At 50.4% G+C, this 24,716-nt stretch overlaps 1 protein-coding gene across 1 annotated transcript in view; it reads left to right on the forward strand.

The window, feature by feature from the left end:
- Nucleotides 1-16,555: 16,555 nt before the first annotated feature.
- Nucleotides 16,556-24,716, forward strand: part of LOC112101948 (SH3 and multiple ankyrin repeat domains protein 3) — a 205,631-nt gene continuing 197,470 nt past the window's right edge. The window contains exons 1-2 of the mRNA XM_026656392.1: nt 16,556-16,640; nt 18,384-18,497. Coding sequence (XP_026512177.1) covers nt 16,556-16,640; nt 18,384-18,497 — 199 coding nt within the window. The remainder of the gene's footprint in view (nt 16,641-18,383; nt 18,498-24,716) is intronic.

Below are 24,716 nucleotides of genomic sequence, written 5' to 3' on the forward strand. Positions count from 1 at the left end.
CTGAGCCCTTCTCTCATTATTACTGGTAAATACTGATATCATGGTAGTGTCCAGAGGCCCTGTTGTGTTGCACAAGCACAGAGCAGACTGTCCCTGCCCTAACGCACTTGCCTGTCCTGACAGCAGCAGATGAGTGGCGGGGGTGTGGATACAACGTACAAGCCAATGGGCTTGTGAAGAACTGGCCCTGCTCGGTTGGCTATGTGGATTGCAGCTTTTGGCTTTTTTCCAGTAGCTGGGATTGGAGGCAGGCAGGAAGGCGGCAGGAAGAGGAAAGCGGAACAGTCTGGTCTCACCTGCCTGGCCTGTTCTGTAGGCAGCATGACAGAGGTGAGCCTTACAGCTGGGCTGGAAGGAGGCTCAGGATGTCGAGGTTTGGATTTTTGTCAGGGCGTTTTCCCCAGGCATACAGGGCTATGTGGGAGGCAGGGAGAAGCTGGTTGGTAGGCAGAGAAGGCTGGGAATGAAAGCAAAGTGAAGGGAGGGTGGCATCAGGCTGGGTTCCTAGGTCAGCTACGTAGGACACAGACAGTTCAGACGGGCTGAAAGGTGAAGGCAAGACTCATATGTGGGGGGGAAGCTACAGGAGAGCCTGCAGAGAACCCAAAGAGGTGGCTGGTGTGTGGCTGAAGCGACGAGCCGAGGACACTCCAGCAGCAGAAACTTTCTGAATAGACTTGCGGGGAACCAGGTTGTAGGCGTTAAGGCCAGAAAAGTGGCAGCTGCAGTAGTCAGGACATGAAGTGAGGAGGGCTCGAGCAGGTTCTGCTGATGTGGGCAGAGGAGAGGCCAGACTTTAGAGATTTCTGGGATAAAAAATTGGCAAGATTTAGAAGTGGGCTGAGCAGGTGGGTCCAGTGAGGGGTGAGTCAAAGCTGAAACCCAGGTTACAAGCCTGAGTGAGTGGGAGGATGGTGGTGGTGTCCACAGGGATAGAGTGGGGGGGAGGGCAGGCCCTGCCGGACATTCACGATCTTCAGCTGGGAGCGTCACCTCATCTGGCCCAGAGTCCAGGCAGTGCCTACAGAGGGTGGCTACGGAGAGCCCCGGAGCAGGCCTGGTGTCTTGCAAACACGCAACATGGAGAGTGCAGGGCGTAAATTCCACACTCCACAAGATGGGTGATGCTTTGTGACCCTTCCCTCAGGAATGCGTGGTGCATCACAGTCAGACCCTGCTCGCTCCCCAGTATGGAATTGCCCTTGTATAGGAACTTTCTACCCAGCAGGCATCTCTGGGTCCTGTCCCTATGTGGGTGGCCTTGTAAGTACACATGCATGTACCTGCACCCGGGTGCCTGTGCTGAGCACAAATGGGCAGAATCGGCAAAGCTACAGTTACCAGAAAGCACCAGTCAAGCCATTTGAGATCACTGAGAGCCTTGGCTAAGACAGGCTAGACTTGACACGTGTACGAACGCCCGTGCTCTCAGTCCATTTCTGGGCACGATGCAATGAGTGGGATGTTGTGAAACCGCCCTGTGCTCCCCAGGAACCAGGACTTGGATTCTGCCAAGGGACACAAGGAGAAACCTCTGGCAAGCAGAGTTAAGGACAATAAGGAGTTTTAAAGTATATTAGGAACAAAAAGAATCCTGACCATGGTATTGGTCCATTCCCAGCTGGCATTGGTAGGGTTATCCATGATAATGCAGCAAAAGCAGACGTGTTCAATAAATATTCTGTTCGGGGCGTGGGGGGAACGGATAGATAATGTAGTGGTATCATAACGCTCTTTCCATTCCACTAATCTCAGTGAAACAGCTGCTACTAAAGTTAGACATTTTTAAATATCAGCAAAATATTAGCTTTCTTCTGAGACTTCCTCAGTGTTCCAAGACACATAGAAAATCAACATTAATGGTCCAGTGAGCTTCTCAGCCAGCTTTTTATAACTCTTGGATTCAAGTTATCCAGGCCAGCCGACTTAAAAATGTCTCCTCTGCATTGTTATTGATCATTCTACCACTACCATCTGGTCATGGACCAATACCACTGTCAGGGCTCTCTCTGTTCCTTATCTACTTAAACTCCTTATTGTCTTTAATTCTGCCGGCCATCCATTTTATTTTCTGTGTGTCCCTTGGCTTCCCAGCTTCTAGCTTTTGATTTATATTCATTACTATCCATTGGCCAACTTCCCATTCCTTCCACTTGCTATAGATTAATTTTTTTTATAGCTGCCTTCACTCCCCCTTGAAACCAGTTTCTTTTAACCAATTCAGCCTTCTTCCTTGGTCATGGCACTTTGGGCAACTAGTATGGTGTTCTTAAACAATTTCTGATTATCATTCATAGATTTCTGATTAAATTCTTTCTCCGAGCTTATTTGGCTCATATTGTTTTCAGCTTGTGAAATTAGTCCTCTTACATACATATACTTGGTACTTCATCTCTCAGTCACTGGGTTGGACTCTATTCTGTTTGCACACTATAAATGTGATTGAATCATGATCCCTGGCACCCAAGTTACCATTAATTTTTAGAGACAAGATAGATGAGGTAATATCTTCTATTGAACCAACTTCTGTTGATGGAAGGTACAAGCTTTCGAGCTAACAGGCCTTCCTCAGGTCTGGGGAAGGAAACAGAGTGTCTGACAAACATTAATTTTTAGTTCTGTGATCAGTTCCTCTCAATACGAGTGTCCATTTCTAGTGTCTCAATCAGCAAAGCCTGCTAAAAGGATTAGGCAACCTGCATTTTGATAGACGTCGGGATCTCAATCTATTTAGCTTAACAAAGAGGAGGCTAAGGGGTGACTTGATCACAGTCTATAAATACCTACATGGGGAACCAATATTAGATAACAGACTCTTTGGGCTAGCAGAGAAAGGGGTCACACTAGCCAATGGCTGGAAGTTGAAGCCAGACAAATTCAGACTGGAAATAAGGCATGAATTACCCTCACTGTTAAAAATTTACCATGGGAACAATTTATCAAAGGTTGTGGTTGATTTTCCATCACTGACCATCTTTAAATCGAGATTGGCTGTGTTTTGTAAAAGATCTGCTCTAGGAATATTTGTGGGGAAGGTCTATGGCCTGTGTTAGACTGGAGGCGGGACTAGATCACAGTGGGGTCCCTGGTGGCCTTGGAATCTGTGAATAAAATTGGAGGGACTGGGGTCATTTGGGCCCCTGTAACAGGTTGGGACTCACCACCACGGTGCCTCCTACTGGTTACTCCGGGAATTAGCTCAGTCCAGTGGAGCGTCCCCTCTCGGTGGTATCCCGCCCGTTGTCTTGCCCTCGGTTGGCTTCTGAGCCCACGTCGCTCACCAACTCGCAGCATCCTCTTCAGGACCACTGCCCTCCGGCAGTGCCCCTTAGTCCATCCACACCCCCTTCTGGGGGGTGTCAATCAGCAATCTCTACGCCCCACCACCATGGTCAACCACACACCCCAAAGTCTAATCCCTCCTGTCAGGGATCTGGCGTGGCCTATAATGGCCGCTCCTTACAGCCAATGGCTGGGTGTACTGCAAGAGGGGGAAGGGGGGGGACCCAGGCCCACCCTCTACTCTGGGTCCCGACCCAGGGACCCTCTGATGGCAGCCTCGCTATCCTCCTTCTCTCCCCTCCGTCTGTCTGCTTCCCTGGGCTGCTTCCCCTACGGCCCCTTGCACTCGCTAGACCTTTCCCTTCAGGGCCTATAGCCTGGCAGGCTAGAGCGCCCTTTTGCTCCCCAAGCCTGGCCAGCACTGCGCTGTCCGCGGTGCTAGTCTCCCTGCTCTGGAGATAGACCTTCCCCTCTCAAAGGCCTGGGACAGCCTGACTGCTCCCTCCCTGAGCAGCCTTTTTATAGGGCTGAGCCTGGCCCTGATTGGCTGCCTCCAATCTGGGCCCTGATTGGCTCCCAATAAGCCCTTCTCCGATTGGCTCCCTGTCTGCACAGGCCCACTGGTCTGCCGCAGCCCATACTCTCAGGGAATGGGGCAGCTGCCCCACTACAGCTCCTAACAAGGAAAACTCTAGAGCAGAGAACAGGCTGAACTATTCATTCTCTATAGGAACCAGTGTCTGGGCATAGTTAGGGCCTGCAGTATGAAGCCTCTTCCTCGTGGGGTTTGCGTGGATTAGGGTAGGGCAGTATTAATGTATAAGTTATGCTAATATGTGGTGTTTGTTATGTAATGACAGGTGTGCACTATGGTGAAGGGCACAGAAATGATGCTAGCTAATAGTAACTCTAGCTGCTAAACTCTTCCAAGGGTGTTGTATTAGGAGGAGGTGAGAGTCGACAGCTCCTGGAAGCGATGGTTACCCAGGAGTACAGGAGGTGGATTTGAATTTGAGAAGGCAAGCTCTCCAGAAGACCGTGTTGCTTGCAGTGCTGCAACTTTCTCCTTGGTGCAGCACAGGGGCTGGGAGAGCCCAGGCGTGGGGATGGGCATGATAAAGCAGCGAGGCTGGGGAGATGCTGTCTCAGGACAGGAAAAGAGAGAAGCCACTTTCTTCAAGAGGCTTTTACCACCTCAGCTGGGAGGCAGGGTTGCTCCCATTATGACAGCGAAATAAAACAAAGTGCCCTAGGGAGGTTAATTGCAAGGGGAGGAAATAACAGCAGATTCAGCTTGAATAACACAGTGAATGCGCATGAAGCCCAAATACTAAATGGGAGGAAGAACCAGTGTGCTGGGATTGACTGGCCCAGCAGGAGAGCGGGGAGCAGAGTGACACAGCTAGTGAGCAGCCCATGATCACACTCCTGTAAACCTCTCCTTCCTTACATGCACACATCCGGCCAGTGGTGCCGTGGTGAAACTGAGGCCATGTCTACACAGGAACACTCAGAGTTAAGCCAGATTAACTATAGGTGGGAATTCAAAGTGCTTTAAACTCCTGTATGGATGCTGTCCTTCAGAGGTAAAGTGATCTTAGTTCACTTTAGTTTCAGAAGAAAAATAAGGCAACCTTTCTTGGGAATGAGAGTGTCCACATGGGGGCTTAATTCATTTTAAGTTAATTCCATTCAAACTAAATGGAAGGATAAACAAAAATATGTCTGCAACTAGGGTCCTTTTTTTATTTTTTCAGAAGGACAAACTTTAAAAATGGTGAGAATTAGTTAGGGGAAGGTGAGTGGGCTGAAGAGCTCAAGGATCTGACCGTGAAGGAGGCTTAGCATTACTTTAGGGTAAAGTTGCAGAAACCATCAGGAGCCTGGATTGTAAAGAAAGGGGGGAAATCTCCTAGGGAAGGGTTGCAGACCAAACTAGATGAGCAAGCACCTCAAACAGGTTATTAAGAGAGAGCCTACAAGGAGTGGAAGAAGGGAAGGATCAGCAAGGAAGGCTGCCTCTTGGAGATCAGGAAGTGTAGGGATAAGGTGAGAACTGCCAACAGCCAAGCAGAGTTGGACCCTGCAAAGGAAATTAAAACCGATAGTAAAAGATGCTTTAGCCATATGGGCCCACTGAGGAGATTAAAGATAATCTAGGCATGGCCCAACACCTAAATGGATACTTTGCTTCAGTTTTTAATGCGGGTGATAGGAAACTTGGGGTCAGTGGCAGGGTGGCTAATTGAAACAAGGATATGGAAGTAAAAATTACCACATCCTAAGTGGAAGCCACACTCAGACACCCTAATGGGACCAAATTGGGGGAGGGACGACAGTTAATCTCTATGTAAGAATACTAAAGGAATTGACACATACAATTGCAGGCAGAGCCCTGCACTGGGACTGGGATCCCACAGGACCTGCTGCCATAAGAGCGGGAGCAGAATTAAAAATAGTCCTGCACAGGGCTCTAATTGCAAGCCCACCAGTCAGGATTTCTAATGAATCTGTAAACTCAGGGGTTGTACCCTGTGACTTGAGAATTGCATATATGGTACCTATATTTAAGAAAGGGGTGTGGGGAAGGGATCCGGGAAGCTACAGGCCCATTAGGTTGACCTCAGTTGTATGCCAGGTCTTTGGACAAACTTTGAAAGAGAGTAATTAAAGGCATAGAGGTAAACGGTAATTGGTAGATTGTGCCAGCAGCCAGACCAAGCTGATCTGTCGTTGGGAAGATAACTGATTCTTTAGAAAGAGGAAATGTAGTAGCTGTAATCTACCTGGATGTCAGTACAGCATTTGATACAGGTCCACATGAGAAATTATCGGTTAAATTGGAGAAGATGGGGATTAATCTGAGAACTGAAAAGTGGATCACACTGAAAGGTGAACTGTCAGGCTGGAAGGAGGTTACTAGTGGAGTTCCTCAGGGCTCGGTCTTGGGACCAATCTTCATTAAGGTTTTCATTATTGACCTTGGCACAAGACTTTGCAGATGCGCAGAGTTGGAAGGTGTTGCTAATATGGAGAAGAACCAGAATATCCGACTGTGGCAGGACGCTGCTGGGCAGCCTCAGTCAGGTCCTGCCACCCCAGCCCCAGTCAGGGGGAATGGACTGGGGCTGGGTAAATAGCCTAGGTTTGCCTAATCGCTAACTGCACCTGCCAGCCTCAGTAGGCAGGAGCTATAAGGCTGGGAGGAAGGGGGTGAAAGAGGGGTTGGGGGTGGAGACCAGGAGGGAAGGGAGGCTCAGTGAGAGATAGGAGCCTGCTCCTCTGTTGCTGACCAGGCCTGGGTTAGGCCAAGTCACGGAAAATATCCCCTGTATATTTACATGATGAATGGTGGTGGGAAACGGACAAATAAAGAGCATGAGTGTTGCACCAGCTTGGAGCGTCCCTGAGTCTGTGAGGAGTGGGGCCAAGGGGCTGCGTACGCAGGGGCGGGCCGTGCACCCCGTTACACATACAAGAAGATTTGGACGACCCTGAAAACGGGAGTAATAGAAGTGGGATGAAATTTACTGGTGCAAAGTTTAAGGTCATGCATAGAGGGACTAAGAACGAGAGTTTTTTGCTCTAAACTGGGGATTTACCAGTTAGAAGTAATGGTGGGAAAAGACCTGGTGTATTGGTCGATCACAGGATGACTGAGCTGCCAATATGGTGTGGCCATGACAAGGCTAATTCCTTACCCAGTGCATCCCAGGATTACATTTCCAGCAGAGAGAGAGAAGTGTTATTACTATTGTACAAGGCACAGCATCTGGAACATTGTCTGCAATTCTAGTGTCCCATGTTTAAGAAAGATGAATTCAAACTGGAACTCGTACAGAGAAGGGTTATGAGGATGATAAGAGGAACGGAGAATCTACCTTATGAGATGAGACTTAGGGGGCTTGGCTTGTTTAGCCTGACCAAATGAAGGCTAAGGGGAGATTCAATTGCTCTCTGTAAATACACCAGGGAGGATGTGACGTTCCCCTCTGGTGCTGTCTGGACCGGTGATCTGTTCGGTCACTCCAATCCTTGACTCTGGGAGCCAGCCTGACCCTGCTCTGCTGTGAGAACCCCCACTCCCGGGCTGTTCACACACAGCCTCTGGCACGTAAGCTGCTCCTTGGATTGTGCAACCAAATGACACTAGCCAATATCTCCGGTCCCAGACACAACCCTAGGAACCTCCATCTTGCAGTGTCCAGTTATACCCGCTGGATGCTGCAAGCTTGTATGAGTTCATCAGTTTAACAAAGAAATTGATATGTATCAGGCTTGTTATCCTAAGGGGAGACTGTGACACGCTTCAAACCAAATGCATTGCTTCAGATAGAATAAACAAACAGATTTATTAACTACAAAGGATAGATTTTAAGTGATTATAAGTCAAAACATAACAAGTCAGAGTTAGTTACCAAAATAAAATAAAACATAAGCACGCAGTCTAAACTCTCAACCCTATTAGACTGGGCAACATCTAGATTAAGCCGTTTTTCTCATCCCACTGGATATGCAGTCCTCAATATACAGGTTTGTTTCTTAAACCTGGGCCAATCTCCTGTGTTGGAGTCTTATCATCTTCTCAGTGTCTTGGTTGCTTGCAGCAAAGGTGGGGGCAGGAGAAGGGCCCAGTATGTGTCCGTTCTGCCTGGTTTATACCCTCAGTCCATGTGCTTGGGGAGCACAAGTCCAGGCGTGTCTGGGGGGCACTGCTGAGTCTCTCCCAGCAAGGTTGAGCAATCCCCTGGTGAGACATCGAATTGTAGCTCCCTTGCTGGACAATGGCTGTTGATGGGTTGTTTGACACCCCGGCCGGGTGTTGGTTACTTTCCTTGCTGTTGCCTCTGGGGAGCTAATGTCTGGCTGATCCCCCAACTTACAGCATGTTTTAGTGACAACCATACTACACAATTCTCATATGCATGAATGATAGACGTATATGGATAAAGAAATGATTTTCAGCAGATCATAACCGTTCCCCTGATACCTTACAAGGCCTGCTTTATCTGTAAGATCACAACTATATGAAAATGAGGAATATGGGGGCTACAGTATGCTCCCCCAAGGTATAGAGTGTCACAGAGGGAGAGGTGCCATTTAAGATATGGGGTGATGTTGTCACAAGACAAAATGGATATAAACTGGCCATTAACAAGTTTAGGGTTGAAATTAGACAAAGGTTTCTAACCATCAGAGGAGTGAAGTTCTGGAGCAGCCTCCCAAGGGGAGCAGTGGGGGCAAAAAGCTGAACTGGCTTCAAGATTGAGCTTGGTAAATTTATGGAGGGGATGGGATGAAGAGTTGGCTCCAATGGCATGTGCTCCTTCTGTGACTGCAATGAGCAAATATCTCCAGCGGCCAGAGATGGGACACTAGATGGGAGGGCTCTGTGTTACTACAGAGAATTCTTTCCCAGGTGTCTGGCTGGTGGGTCTTGCCCCCATGCGCGGGAGCCTGACTGCCATATTTGGGGTCAGGAAGGAACTTTCTTCCAGGTCAGACTGGCAGATACCTTGGGGGGGTTCCCCTTCACCACTCTGCAGCATGGGGCACTTGCTGGTTTGAATTAGAGTACATGGAGGATTCTCTGTAACCTAAATTCTTGATTTAGTCCTAAGTGGAACACAGGATCTGGTCCTAGAGGTGAATATAGCTGGATTGCTTGGTAATAGAGATCATAATATAATTAAATTTAACATCCCTGTGGCGGGGAAAACACCACAGCAGCCCAGCACTGTAGCATTTAATTTCAGAAAGGGGGACTACACCAAAATAAGGAGGTTAGTTAAACAGAAATTAAAAGGTACAGTGCCAACATGAAATCCCTGCAAGCTGCATGGACATTTTTTAGACACCATAAATAGAGGTTTAACTTAAATGTATACACCAAATTAAAAAAACATAGTAAGAGAACCAAAAAAGTGCCACCGTGGCTAAACAACAAAGTAAAAGAAGCAGTGAGAGGCAAAAAGGCTGGATGCTTTAAAAAGATGAAAGTTAAATCCTAGTGAAGGAAATAGAAAGGAGCATAAACGCTGGCAAGTGAAGTGTAAAAATATAATTAGGAAGGCCAGAAAAGAATTTGAAGAACATCTAGCCAAAGACTCAAAAAGTAATAGCAATTTTTTTTTTACGTACATCAGAAGCAGGAAGCCTGCTAAACAACCAGTGGGGCCACTGGACGACCGAGATGCTAAAGGAGCACTCAAGGGCTTTGTTTGCAGGGACGATCCCTCACTCTCACAGACCTTGGGAGACGGGCCAATCCTCACTTACAGGCAGCCCCCCAACCTGAAGCAAATACTCACCAGCAACTACACACCACACCACAGAAACACTAACCTGGGAACCAATCCCTAAAACAAATCCCGTTGCCAACTCTGTCCGCATATCTATTCAAAGGACACCATCATAGGACCTAACCACATCAGCCATGCCATCAGGGGCTCATTCACCTGCACATCTACCAATATGATATATGCCATCTGTCACGGAGTGTGGGGGAGACCAGGCCCTGCACCCCCGGCTTCCTGCAATTCACCATGACTCTCAGCCAGCCAATTGAACAGAAGGTTTATTTGATGACAGGAACACAGTCCAAAACACGTCTTGCCGGTACCGACAACAGCCCCCTCCCCCTTTAGTTAGGTCCATGTGGGGGCCCCAGGGAGGCCACAGCCCTGTCGGGAAGCCCGAGCACCATCGAGTCACCACTCTCCATCTTCCAGCCAGCTCCAAACCTGAACACTCCCTTCAGCCCCCACCCCCTTCTGGCCTTTTCCCGGCTCCTCCCCCCAGCCTTTGTGTCCTTTGTCCAGTTTTCCGGGCAGAGGTGTCACCTGGCCTCCAACCCCCCTCCTGGGTTCTCAGGTTACATGCTCAGGTATGCTCCCTTCCCCAATGCAGGCAGCCCCAGCAAAACTCCCCTGCAACCTTCCCAGGTTAATACTCCCCACTCAGCATTCAAATAACACATCAAGAACATTCCCACTTCGAGACCGAACTGAGCAGGGTCACTTCAGCCAGTGACCTGGGAAAGTTCGAACCTACCCACATTCCCATGGATGCCCCAGCATCCCCCCCCCCCTTCCTGGGTGAGAATTACACCAGGCCCTTCCAGTTTCCTGCCCCCCTGTGGGTCGGGTGCGCTCAATGGCACTCGTAATCCGCATGTGGGAAGGCTTATGCGGCCCGTGCCCTTTTCCCACCCCAATACCCCTGGGGTTCAAACTGGGTTGGGGTCTTTTCCCAGCGTTCCAGTCTGGAGGGCTGTGATTCGGGCTCTCTTGGTTAAGAGCCCCCCTTTTGACCTTGGCCACCCTCTGGAAAGGCTCCTCTATGCTGGGCAAGGGTCCTAAAGCTGTTTTCCCCTTGTCCCGGGCCTTCCTCACCCTCTGACGGGGGTCACAGGATCGGCAGTACTGTCGGACAGTAATAAAGACCTCAGGCCAGTAAAAGTCCCGTAGCAGCCTGTGCTGGGTACGCCAGATTCCCTGGTGCCCTGAGAGGGGGATGTCATGTGCCTGGTACAGCAGCTGGCGGCGATACTTCCGGGGTACCACCAGCTGCCTCCTAATCCCCCATGACTCCATTTTCCCTGGGGGAGCCCATTCTCGGTACAGGAACCCCTTCTCCCACAGGAACCTTTTCCGGCAACCTCTCCCCATGGTCTGTACTGCACTGGGGTCGGCCAGGTCCCTTAGCTTCCGCAAGGAGGGATCTTTCTGCAACTCGGCCTGGAACTCAGCAGCTGGGACAGGGATGGGCATCTGCTCACTCTTGCCGGCTGGGTCTGAAGCCGCAGCCTCCTTGAGCCGTGTCCCTGGGCGTTCCCTCCCCATCGGGTTAGGGTCCTGCGCCTCGGGCAAGGTACCCTCCCCGAGATCAAGGCGCAGTGTCCCTTGCAGGCTCGGGCTACGAGTCACAACCAGGGCACCCTTGGGGTTGCTTGGCCAGTTCTCCATGTCCCCCGCCATTAACACATCAGTGGGCAAATGGTGGTGCACCCCCACTTCCTTGGGGCCCTCCTTGGCCCCCCATTTCAAGTGTACCCTCGCCACGGGCACCTTGAATGGGGTCCCGCCCACCCCCGTCAGGGTCAGATAGGTTTTGGGCATCACCTGATCTGGAGCTACCATCTCGGGCCGGGCCAGCGTCACCTCAGCGCCCGTGTCCCAGTATCCATAGACTTTCCTCCCATCCACCTCCAGGGGAACAAGGCACTCGCTCCGCAGGGACCGCCCCACATCCACCCTGTAAACGGAGAACCTGGTGTCCGGAGCATCCTGCTCTGCAGAGGAGTTGGCCTGGGGCCCTCCTTTCTCCTGAGCAGTTGATAAGCTGTCAGCCCCCCTTGCCTGGGGGAGCCTGCCCCTCGTCCGGCTGGGTCTCTACCAAGTTAACCCTCTGTGGATTCGGTCTGCTCAGTCTGTCCCTGAGCCTGGGGCACTGGGTCCATATGTGGCCTCTCTGGCCACAGTAATAGCAGCCCATGTCCCACTGGTCCCCTCGAGCCGGTCGGTTGGCCCTGACACCGGATGTTCCCCTTGGGAGGGGGTTCCCCATGTTTCCCTTATGGGAGGTCCCAGGGTCACTCTCTTCCTGCATCATGGCGGGTCTGTTCCTTTGGTTCTCCTCCCTGCCACCCCGTGACCGGCTCTTCACAAACTCATCGGCCAGCCGCCCTGCGTGTCGTGGGTTCTCTGGCTTTTTGTCCCTCAACCACAGCTTCAGGTCGGATGGGCACCGCTCATACAGTTGCTCCAGTACCAGCAGTTTAACCAGGTCCTCCTTCGTCTGGGCCCCATCTGCCCACTTGCTGGCGTATCCCTCCATGCGGATGGCTAGTTGCAGATATGAGATCTCAGGGGTTTTATCCTGACTCCGGAACCTTTCCCGGTACATCTCAGGAGTCAGCCCAAACTCACGTAGCAGGGCCTTTTTGAATAGTTCGTAGTCCCCTTTCTCCGCCTCTTCCAGTTGGCGGTACAATGCCACGGCTTTGGGGTCCAGTAAGGGGGTGAGAACCCGGAGTCTGTCCGCAGGATCAACCTGGTGCAGCTCGCAGGCCGTCTCAAAGGCATCCAGGAAGTCATCCATGTCCTCCCCATCCTTACGCTGGGCCAGGATGCACTTATCAAAGCTCCGTGCAGTCCTGGGTCCCCCCCTCACTCACCACAGCCGGGGTCCCGCGGCCCCTCAGCCTCGCCAGCTCCAGTTCATGCTGCCTCTGTTTCTCTTTCTCCTCCCGTTCATGCTGCCTCTGTCTTTCACAATCTGCCAGCTCTCTCAGTTTTAGCTCTTTCTCCCATTCCAGCCGCTTCCACTCCACGGATGCCGAGCATCGCCGGGAGGATCCCCTGCTGGCCGGCGAGCTTCGCCGGGAGGATCCCTGCTGGCCGGGGGGGTCATGGTGCCCTTGGTATTTGCTGGGCTCCTCCCCACCCTTCCCCTAGGCATAGGAAGGAGGGGTCTCGGGAAGCCCTCAGCAGCCGGCTGACCACTCCCAGCTGGGACACACACTGGTGCCAGGCTGCTTCCCTCAGAGACAGGAATCAGTTCATTCGAGCGATCTCTCTCCTCCAGCTGGGCAATGAGCTGTTCTTTGGTGAGGCTTCCACTGCGCAGCCCCCTCTGCTTGCACAGCTCCACCAGGTCGCTCTTAAGCCGCTTGGCATACATCTTCCTGCTGGCCGCTCACAAGCCTGGGTGCTCACGGCTCCCCACAGTTTCCAGGGAGACCCCTAGTGTGCCAGCCCTTCTCGAGGTCACCACCTCTCTGCCAGGGTCGAGCTGCAGACTCCTCCACCCCTGGGACCGCTCGCTGCGATCCCCCGGGGGACCCTGTTACTGCAAAAGTCCTTCTCGCTGGTCACACACTCCTAGGGGTTAATCGCCCCCTGAAATCGTCCCTCATTGACTCTTCAGCATGCCTGGTCCCCGTCAATCACCCTTCGTTTTACTGCTCCCCAGTCACTTACTTCAGGAAGTGCCGTCCACGGGGTGCAGTAGATCCCATCACCAGTTGTCATGGAGTGTGGGGGAGACCAGGCCCTGCACCCCCGGCTTCCTGCGATTCACCATGACTCTCAGCCAGCCAATTGAACAGAAGGTTTATTTGATGACAAGAACACAGTCCAAAACACATCTTGCCGGTACCGACAACAGCCTCCTCCCCGTTTAGTTAGGTCCATCTGGGGGCCCCAGGGAGGCCACAGCCCCGTTGGGAAGCCCAAGCCCCATCGGGTCACCACTCTCCATCTTCCAGCCAGCTCCAAACCTGAACACTCCCTTCAGCCCCCCCTTTCTGGCCTTTTCCCAGCTCCTCCCCCCAGCCTTTGTGTCCTTTGTCCAGTTTTCCGGGCAGAGGTGTCACCTGGCCTCCAACCCCCCTCCTGGGTTCTCAGGTTACATGCTCAGGTATGCTCCCTTCCCCAATGCAGGCAGCCCCAGCAAAACTCCCCTGCAACCTTCCCAGGTTAATACTCCCCACTCAGCGTTCAAATAACACATCAAGAACATTCCCACTTCGTCACACCATCATGTGCCAGCAATGCCCTTCTGCCATGTACATTGGCCAAACCGGACAGTCTCTACACAAAAGAATAAATGGACACAAATCAGACATCAAGAATTGTAACATTCAAAAACCAGTAGGAGAACACTTCAATCTCCCTGGACACTCAGTAACAGACTTAAAAGTGGCCATTCTTCAACAACAAAATTTCAAAAAGAGACTTCAACGAGAAACTGCAGAACTGGAATTAATTTGTAAACTTGACACCATCAAATTAGGCCTGAATAAAGACTGGGAGTGGCTGGGTCACTACAAAAAGTAATTTTCCCTCTGTTGATATTCACCCCTTCTTGTCAACTGTTGGGAATGGGTCCCATCCACCCTGATTGAATTGGCCTCGTTAGCATTGACCCCTCCGACTTGGTAAGGCAACTCCCATCTTTTCATGTGCTGTGAATTTATACCTGCCTACTGTATTTTCCACTCCATGCAGCTGATGAAGTGGGTTATAACCCACAAAAGCTTAAGCTCAAATAAATTTGTTAGTCTCTAAGGTGTCACAAGGACTCCTTGTTGTTTTAGTTAATATAGTGTATTTAGATTTTCAGAAAGTCTTTGACAAGGTACCTCACCAAAGATTCTTAAGCAAAGTAAGCTGTCATGGGATAAGAGGGAAGGTCCTCTCATGGATCAGTAACTGATTAAAAGATAGGAAACAGAGGGTAAGAATAAATGATCAGTTTTGAGAATGGAGAGAGTTAAATAGTGGTGTCCCCTAAGGATCTGTTCTGGGACCAGTCCTATTCAACATATTCATAAACGATCTGGAAAAAGGGCAGAAAGCGAGATGGCAACATTTGCAAATGATACCAAACTGCTCAAGCTAGTTAAGTCCTAGGCAGACTGCGGAGAGCTACAAAGGGATCTCACAAAACTGGGGGACTGGGCAACAAAATAGCAGATGAAATTCAATGTTTATAAATGCAAAGTACTGCACATTGGAAAACAATCTCAACTATACATATAAAATAATGGGGTCTACATTAGCTGTTACCACTCAAGAAAGATCTTGGAGTCATTTTGGATAGTTCTCTGAAATCATCCACTCTATGTGCAGTGGCAGTCAAAAAAGTGAACAGAGTGTTGGGAATCATTAAGAAAGGAATAGATAATAAGACAGAAAACATCATATTGACCCTATACAAATTCATGGTACGCCAACATCTTGAATACTGCGTGCAGATGTGGTTGCCCCATCTCAAAAAAGACACATTGGAATTGGAAAAGGTTCAGAAAAGGGCCACACAAATGATTAGGGGTATGGAGCAGCTTCCGTATGAGGAGAGATTAATAAGATTGGGACTGTTCAGCATGGAAAAGAGACGACTAAGGGGGGATATGGTTGAGGTCTATAAAATCATGACTGGTGTGGAGAAAGTGAGTAAGGAAGTGGTATTTACTCCTTCTCATAACACAAGAACTAGGGGCCACCATATGAAATTAATGGGCAGCAGGTTTAAAACAAACAAAAAGAAGCATTTTTTCACACAACGCACAGTCAACCTGTGGAACTCCTTGCCAGAGGATGATGTGAAGACCAAGACTATAACAGGGTTCAAAAAGAACTAGATAAGTTCATGGAGGATAGGTCCATCAATAGCTATTAGCCAGGATAGGCAGGGATGGTGTCCCTAGCCTCTGTTTACCAGAAGCTGGGAATGGGTGATGGGGATGGATCACTTGATGATTACCTGTTCTGTTCATTCCCTCTGGGGCACCTGGCATTGGCCACTGTCAGAGGACAGGGTCCTGGGCTAGATGGACCTTTGGTCTGACGCAGTATGGCCGTTCTTATGTTCTTATGTAACCTGAAGTCTTTAAATCAAGAGTTGAGGGCTTCAGTGACTCAGCCAGAGATTAGGGGTCTATTCCAGGAGTGGGTGGGTGAGGTTCTGTGGCCTGTGACATGCAGGAGGTCAGACTAGTTCATGATGGTTCCTTATGGCCTTGAAGTCTGTGTCTAAGTACCTCACTTTACATGCACACCTTTAGTTAACTTGGTTTAATTTTGCATGTCGATAAGCCCTCAGACTGTCAGGTCTTGGGAGTGTTTGTTCTGTAAATGCCCGGCCCACCCAAGAGTGCTGTAATAAATAATAGGGCATTTAGAAAGACCATTGCAGTTTTGTGAGGCATATGCAGAGTTCTTGTGTCATGGAGCAAGGAGGCGATAGTCCCTGTCTAAGGTTATGTCGACACAGCAAAAAGAGTTGTGTGCTAACTCAGGTTGGCTAACCCGCTTTAGCTAACTCAGGTTAAAATTGTAAAGACATGGCAACTTGGCTTTTACGTGAGCCAGCAGCTCGAATTCAAACTCTGGCTCCACAGCAGGCTTTAACTCGAGCTGCAAACCCTCATTAAAGCCAAGTTGCCATGTCTTTGCTACTATTTTAACCTGAGTTAGCTAACCTCGGTTAGCTAATTGGACTTAAGAACACACCATTTTTGCAGTGTAGATACCCTATGTGGCTCAGATGGTGCCACGCTGAAATAAATCAGTATTATCTATTCCTTAATATCTCATTGGCTCCACCTGCTAGTGATCAAATTCAGATCTGTCCACTGTGCCCCACGAGTCTCAGTTTCTCCATTCTTCACTCGGGCAATACCGGGCAACTCTTCCTCATTCCGGGTGGTAGTGAAGGGTCTGTTCATTTACCCCTCTGGCTCAGCCTGCAGCTGAGGGTTGGCAACATGGGCTTGCTGACTAGTTCTACAGCTCCATTTGCTGGGACCGGGATGGTGAAGGTGATCGATCGTCTGAGTGCCTGGGGTTTGGGTGAGAGGGAGCTGGTCTGGGCTTCATCTGGGTGAGACTGGGGTGGTGATGGGGGAACAGCCAGAGGAATTGGTAGTGATTCTAAGAGCTCTCTCTTTTTGCCCACCCTTTGTTACTCAGATTAGCCTTCCGGGTCCTGTTGAGTGCTCCGAGAGCAGTTCATGCCGCTTATGCTTGCTGTAAAGTTGCTGGCCACCACTGTTGCATTTGGGGCTTCCCCACAGGGATCCAGGTGTTTCACCTTTGGGCACTGCCTTTGTGGGGCTGTGCCGGCAGAGCACTCTGCAGCTGGGGCAGAACGCAGCTTTTCTTGCTTGGCAAAGCCTCTTATGCGGAGCGTGACACTTGTGGTCTGGGATCTGCACTGGCTCCCAAGTCACTTTCAGAGGTCATGAAAGATGATGGATTCAACCTATAAACTTTTACTGGTTTTGGCCTTTGTTGCTGCAGTAATGCACGGGAATCAGTGAGGTGTCAGCCGACCAGTGCCTGGCTTAATCAGAAAAGGGCTGCTGGCAAGATGCCAGCGAGGGACCCTTGGCTCTGGAATTCACTTCGGCCCTTGGCCTAGTCTTCCGGAGCTGTTTCAAGACTTCTCTGTTTTCCTGGGCTGTTGGGAGTGGGTGACTTGGGAAGGGAAGGTTATTAGTTATTCCTGACAGGTTGGGAGGATTTTGCCACTGATGTTGAAGTGCCCTGATAGTAGGTAAGACATCTCGGCTGTACCTTAACTCAGGTTAAAAGAGCAGCGAGGACAAGGCCACTCAGGTCTTAACTCAGGTTAGCAGCTTGAGTTCAGCCCCAGGCTCCTGTATCGGCTGTAACCTGAGTGGCCTTGGTCTCACTGCTATTTAATCTGCGTTAGCTAGCCCGAGTTAAGAACACAGCATCGCCTCTCTTTGCAGGGAAGATGCACTCTTAGAGGCAGCATTTTCTAGTTCTGGGAGACCGAGACTGGGTGCCAGACTCCTGGGATCTAATTCCAGCTCTGATACTGACTTGCTGTTTGGCTTTGGGAAAATCACTGTCCCCTTGGTGCCTCAGTTTCCCTGTTTGTAAAATACTGGCAGTGCTTCCCTGCCTTGCAGGAGACATCTGACGTTGCAAAGTCAACACATTCATTATGTTGAGATCTTGTTTCCAAAAAGCCCCTGACGTCTCTGGAACACCCTGGCTTCCCTTCCAATGCTTCCTGTGAACAGGGTGGATGCTCCTGGCTCTCTCTCCAAGCGTATCACTGCACGCACCCCAGGTCTCTCACTGTCTAACCGAGGAGGCCGGAAGGACAAAAGACAACCCTTTCCGAGGGCTCTTAGGCTAGGTCTACACTACAGCGGGGTTCCGACCTAAGATACGCAACTTCAGCTACGTGAATACCGTAGCTGAAGTTGCGTATTTTAGGTCGGCTTACCTGGCGGTGAGGACGGGGGAAAGCCGACCGCTGCCGCCGACTCCGCTGCCGCCTCTTGTCGAGGTGGATTTCCGGAGTCGACGGCAGAGCGATCAGGGATCGATTTTACCGCGTCCTCACGAGACGCGGTAAGTCGATCCCTGATAAACTGATTGCTACCCGCCGGATCGGCAGGTAGTGAAGACGTAGCCTTAGGTGGCTCCTTCCCCAGTGTCCAGACTCGGACTCTAGACTTGTTTCCTAGGTTGTGCACGTCCACAGACCATGTACTTGGGCATGGTAATTCTGTACTCTGCCTGTTCTGATCTGTGTGTCTGTTTCTCTTTCCATAGTGCTCAGTATTGGTGAGGGTGGCTTCTGGGAAGGAACCGTGAAAGGACGGACCGGTTGGTTCCCGGCAGAATGCGTTGAGGAAGTGCAGATGCGACAGTATGACCCACGGCAAGGTAAGCTTTCCTGCTCGGGTAGGGTGACTGTCTCAGATGCTGGGCTGAGTGCCTCCTCTGCAAGGCAGTGTCCAGCCCCCAGCAATTCAGACTTGTTGACTTCCACTTACACAGAACTCTCAGGCTGCCCATCTTCTGCCCTGGGTGCCAGGCCATAAACTGAAACCCACAAAATAACAGAAGTCACGGTCTAGTCAATTTGTCAGTGATTCTTTTGCTGCGCCCAGTCCAGAGTTCCCACCTTCAGCGCTTTCAGTGTCGGGACTTATGTGCTTGCCGCCCTCTGGGAGCATTATTTAGTCATACAGGACAATGGCTTCAAATCCTACCACTGGCTTTTTGGGTGCCAAATGTGAGACAATTCAGATGTCCCCAGATGAGTGGCTGTAGCGCTTTCAGCAGTGGCTGTCAGTGTGATACGACCTGTGATTCACAGGGGCTCCTGTCCGCTTAATCAGGGCTCAGCATATGCTTGCATAAGAAGCCGACTCCCACGTGCATCTCATGCTTTCCTCGCACCATTCTAACACAAGATGCACTGAAAGCAAAGCGGCTGAGTGACATGGAGCTGGTTTGCTTCCCCTGCCAAGTGCCCTCTTCAGTGCCATGTGCAGACATTGGCTTAGTGAGCAATTGCTCACCTCAGGACGCTCTGGCCTCCTGGAACAGCGCCTAGCGCGGCATGAGTGGCTAGCAAGGGGCCAGTCCATCTGGTGCTTTCCATACATCTGAAAAAAGACACAAGTTACATCTGATCGTCCAAAGTGGCTCCATGTGTGGGCAGGGCCTTCTGGGAAGGAGGTGTGGTCATGACAGAACCCTTCCAACAGCTGTGTAAAACAGGCAGCTTGCTTCCTGTGCGCACAGGGCCGTGGCAGGTGCTAGCGAGGAGTCCTGGAGTGCCAGTGACTGCACTGTTGATGAACATCCTGCAAGGCTCATATGGCGCACCAGCTCTGCTAGAGTTCAGACTGAGAAGCCCTTTCTGTTCAAAGGGTCACTCTTCTAATTGTGCTAAAATGCACACGCGTACTCAGATTGCCCTGGAGTGCGGTATGCCTCATGGGGGCATGGGGTAGGGGGAGTGATCCAAACTTGGGGTCACTTGAGCGAGGGGTTCCTGCGGTACAGCTCCCCCCACCAGTTCTGGAGATTGACAGACTCTACCAATGTTTTTTGCACACACCAGGGGCTCAAACTGTGGCTCTGATTGTCCCTCGTTTGATCTCAATTACCTGACATTGGTCCCAGCTAGTGCATGGATCCCACAGCCTCTTGGGAAGAGTTTAGCTCTCTGTGTTAGCACGTGCTAAACACTCCCACACCAGACTGCAGTGCATGCATGCAGAAAGACTAGCCAAGAGTTTCAGGCCACCCAGTTTTCACGTGACCTTGTGGCTGGACTTAAGCTACTGTTGTGCACTGCAAGTTCAAACCCTACCCTTGGCAGAAATCTGAAAATGAAATGTCGACCTGTTGCTACAAGCAGCCTCTAGCAAATGGTGGGGGGTGTAGTTTGAGCAAAGTGGAAATTCAGGAGCTGCTGAAACTATTCTAATTACATGTGAATTTTTGCCGGGAGGGGAATAAATGGAGTTGGGTGGGGGGAGGGACACTGGAGGAGTGATACGGGGCTGGGTTGCAGGGTGCATGGGGGGAACTATGTCAGCCCCACATTCTCCCCTAATGTGAGTGTGTGCTGGGGCCTGGGAGGCCTGCCCCATGTCAGCTGACCCCAGTTCGCCTTAAAAGAGGGTCAGGAGGTGGTAGGTGAGAGCTGCCTGGGCATAAGAGATTAACAGGTGAGAGCTACTGGAGATCGGAAGAGGTCCCTGAAGGAAGCTGTAGCTGATGTCTGGGGAAAAGCTGAAGGCTGGAAAGCAGCAAGAGGGGTTTGCCAGCTGATCTCTCCAGGGCTAGAGAGGGCTGAAGGCCGGGCAATGGTGGAGGGACTTAGCCACTGATGTCTCCATGCTGGAGAGCTAGAGCCAGAGGGCTGGAGGGGTGTGAGCTGGGGAAGGGAGGGTCCTGGTGCAGATGAGCTCCCAGCAGAGAGGCTCCTCTTGCTGGGAAGAGCAGGGTTGCACTCCAGCTGGAAGGGCTGGGGGATGTGGAGAAGGCCAAAGAAGAGCCTATGAAATGTGAAGTATTGGATAGGACTTTCCTTGGAGCAGCCTCCCTTGTTCCCGCCCCCTTTAGCTGGAGAGAGTCTTAGTAGGAAAAGCCCCTGGTTTGAGTCTCTCTGATGGTGCTAACTGTCCTTGTGGGGAACAGAGACGCCAGCTGAGATGGGTGGAGCTGCTGCTGCTACTGTTAAATCCAAACCCATTTTATCTGCGGTGGTGGTTGGGATTTAGCGGGGGTGGTGATGTCAGTGGGACAGGAAGCAGGTCGGGACATCCCTCAGAGACGGTCCAGGGCTCACGAGGTGGGGTGGGGGCATCCATGATGGGGGAGCTTGCTTCAGTGTCTCCCTCTGTTCTTCTAGCTGTTCTTTTCCCCACAGGCCTTTTTGTTCTTTTCAGACCCCAAAAGGGAGTGATGGGTGGAATAGCCCCTCTCCTCATTCGTTTGTCTTCCAGTTAGGCCCAATATCCAACCCACCAATTTGGGGTTAATTAATTTCTGATCCTGTGTCATCTTCTGTTTTTACCAAGCATAAATTCAATATAATTCTTGAATTCTATCAACATGAACTAATTCAGTCTATCTGGTTGTCTTGCACCTTTTTATAACACTTTTTATTGAAAATAACTTGACCTGCTTTCCATGGTAAATTCTGAAGCAGGCCAAAGTTAGAGACTAATTGTCACAACAACCCAGCCGGGGGAATCTGTTCTGAATACCTTGGACTGTGTGAAGCTTTTAAGGAGTCCTGAGAAGGGGAAACTGAGGCAGGGCTGCTGTAGTGCCACCACAGGCCACAAGGGGGCACTCTGGAGGCAGCATACCCAGTTACGATTATAGGGCAGTGCTGGTTCCACTGTATGGTTGAACACCACTTTCTATTTAAAGGATGCCTCTCTTAATTTCTCTAAACTCAGCATGCTTACTCAGAGTGGCTTGAAATGTTCTGTGACTCATGGGAGGGTGAATGGTCCAAATTTAGGTTCATTTGAGCAAAAAGTTCCTGAGATATAGCTCCCTGGGGAGAAAACAGTATTTTACAAAATCAGCAGGTTCTGACAACTTCTTTGCGTAGTTCTGAGGATCAAACCCTGGCCCTGATTTGTCCATCACATAGCCCTTGCCTCAGCTAGTACGTGGCACCCACTGCCCCTTTGGGGAAGCCACATTGAAAGTTATTAAAGGAAGAGTTCAGCTCTCTCGAATGGGGTTTGCAATCAGTTGTGTGCTGAGACTGAAAGGTGCACGCGCAGCCAGACGAGGAAGGGGATTGGCAGAGCCCATTTGCCACAGTACCTGTGGTCATTGAACCTGCACTATACCCATGCAATCCATGTCGATTCAAACCTTACCCGGGGCAGAAATTGTGAGACTGACCTGTAGGCAAGTTGCTCCTGCCCACCTCTTTCCAGGGGTCTGTACTTTTGTGGAATGTGCCCTGCTGACTTGCATGGCTGACGGACGAGGGGCTCTTTTCTGAAAGATGATCTATCACACATGCTGCACAGAAACGTGAGAACAATTTCTGGTCATGCTGCTATTTTCCACCTGCTGATTTATTATAGCAGAGTGCCATGTTGAGTCATAGCATCGTGTAGTCTCAGGCCAGTAAGGATCCATGTGATTAATCTAGTCTGACTCCTGTATAATACCGGCCGTAGGATTTCCCTGAATTAACTCCTGTTTGAGCCACAGCCTGTCTTTTAGAAAATGATCCAGGTGCCTTGGACTGTTAGTCACCACATTACCCCCTGCCTCTCGTGCAAGGAAGCCTTGCCTGTGTCTGGCCGGGTGCCAGCTCCCTACCACTCGCAGACTCTCAGGCACTCTTCTCTGGGCTAGGCCAGCCCTGCCCTTGCCTTGCAGGTTAACGAGGGGCACCTGAGTCCCTTTGAATTGTTCCCTGTGAGATCCAGCTCCTGAGGCTGGTTCCTCACAGAAATCCCCATCCTCTGCCCCCAAAGCAGGGATTGGTCCTGCTTTGAGCAGGGGGTTGGACTAGATGACCTCCTGAGGTCCTTTCCAACCGTGATATTCTATGATTCTAAAGGAGCAGCGTAGCCCGGTTTTACCTGAAATCATTGCTGTTGTATTACACACAGCACGTGTGAGCACTTACAATAAAACAAAAGTGCATTTCATTAAGAGAGACTGGAGAGTTAAGTAGAGGTGTGAGGGGGTGGAAACATGGTTACACTACAAAACAGACTCGTAACTCAAACCTACATCTACACTGAGTAGTCACCTTCCCTATCTAACCAAGCACATCTCTCTTCTCCCACCCACCTCCCAAACAGGTTCAGTCTGTGGCAGAGGTGGGTGGTTTCCCAGGAAGCAGGATCCATTTTTTCAAGAGAACATCCCTGCTCCCCAAGATGTCTTCTCAGGGAAAGGCTAGAGTGCTTTTCCCCTCCCTGTTATACGGGAACGGTCTCGTGGCTTCCGTCAGAGACAGGGTGGCTCTCTGTCTGTTGTGCTGTTCCTCTTGTCTCTCCCAGTGGTTATGATGGTTTGTGGTTGTCCCTGCTGGTTTATCATTGAAAGTCTCGGGGTGGAGCAAGGCTAGACGCTGAGCCTTGGGTTCCGTCACCAGCAAACAAGGACTGGGTGGCAGCTCCCCACTGCCTGAATGGGCCATCACCAAGATAGCCCCTGGTGGCTAACTTTTACTCCAAGTCCACAGAGCACACTTCCACTCGAAATACATTATTCCCTAAATATTACTTCGACGTACATCTCGCTTGCTGTAGGTACCTTGCACTCTCCTCTTTGCGGATAAATGCTCTACAAGACGGGGTTGTTGGAGTGAGATTGTCAGGTCTGGGGTAAGATCTGTTTGTCAAGGGGGTTTAAAAATGGTCAGTGATGGAGAATCTACCACGCCCTGGGTCAATTGTTCCACTGGCTCATTGCCCTCATGGTTCTAAAAAAATTAATAAAAACATGCATTCTTTCTAGGCTGAATTTGTCCCAGTTCAGCTTCCAGCCATTTGACCTTATTCTCTTGCCTGATAGATCAAAGATCCTTCTGTTACCATATTTCTGTTCCTCATGGAGGCACTTACAGACTGTAAGGAAGTCACCCCTTAACCTTCTCTTTTATAAGCTTAATCTCTTGAGCTCCTTGAGACTCACTCTATGGCATGTTTTCCAATCCTATGATCATTCTCGTGATACTTTTATGAACCTCTCCAATTTTTCAACACCCTTCTTTGAAGGGTGGGCACAAGAACTGGCACAGTATTGCAGTAGTGATTGCATCCGTGCCAACTATGGGGCGATAGAACCTTTCTACCCCTATTCAATAGTCCCTGTGTAGACAGCCAAGGATCTGTGTGTGTGGCCATAGCATTGTATTGGGCCCTCATGTTCATATGCATCCGAAGATATGGGCTGTAGCCCATGAAAGCTTATGCTCTAATAAATGGATTAGTCTCTAAGGTGCCACAAGTACTCCTGTTCTTTTTGCGGATACAGACTAACACGGCTGCTACTCTGAAACATGTTCAGCTGGTTATCCTCCGTGACTCCCAAGTCGCCTTCAGAGCCACTGCTTCCCAGGATAGAATTCCCCGTCCTCCATGCAGGGCCTTACAATCAGCTATACTGAAATGCACATTTTTGCTTGTTTCCAGCTTACTAAGCGCTCCAGATCACTCTGTATTAGTGACCTGGCCTGGTACGTGCCCTTGTCACAGCCCCACCACTGTCCTACCTGCCTGGGGTCCCGCCACGCTTACTAAGGGTACGGAGTGGCAAGGAGGAAGGTGTAGCTGCTTTGTCTGCACATGCAGATAATTCACAATGGCCATTGCTAGGTTCAGCAGCAGAGTGAAGGCTGTGCTGGCAGTCTGTGAGGAACCCTGCAGGATTGACAACAGACACCGCTTATGGCAGAGAGTGTGGTGGAGGGACAGAGAAAGCCCAACTGCAAAGACCCAGGAATTGGCCCCACAGTTGTAGAAATGACCCTTTCCCTGCCCCAGAAACGAGCTGCTGGGTGTGCACAAAAATTCCTGGCCTCAGGCTGTGAAGTGGGCACATTCTGTGGGCGGCAGTGGCCTGAGAGTGAGTCTGTCGCCGCCAGAGCTC

This window comes from Terrapene carolina, unplaced genomic scaffold (assembly GCF_002925995.2).
Source record: "Terrapene carolina triunguis isolate 2854851 unplaced genomic scaffold, T_m_triunguis-2.0 Scaffold230, whole genome shotgun sequence".
NCBI classification, from domain to species: Eukaryota; Metazoa; Chordata; order Testudines; family Emydidae; genus Terrapene; species Terrapene triunguis.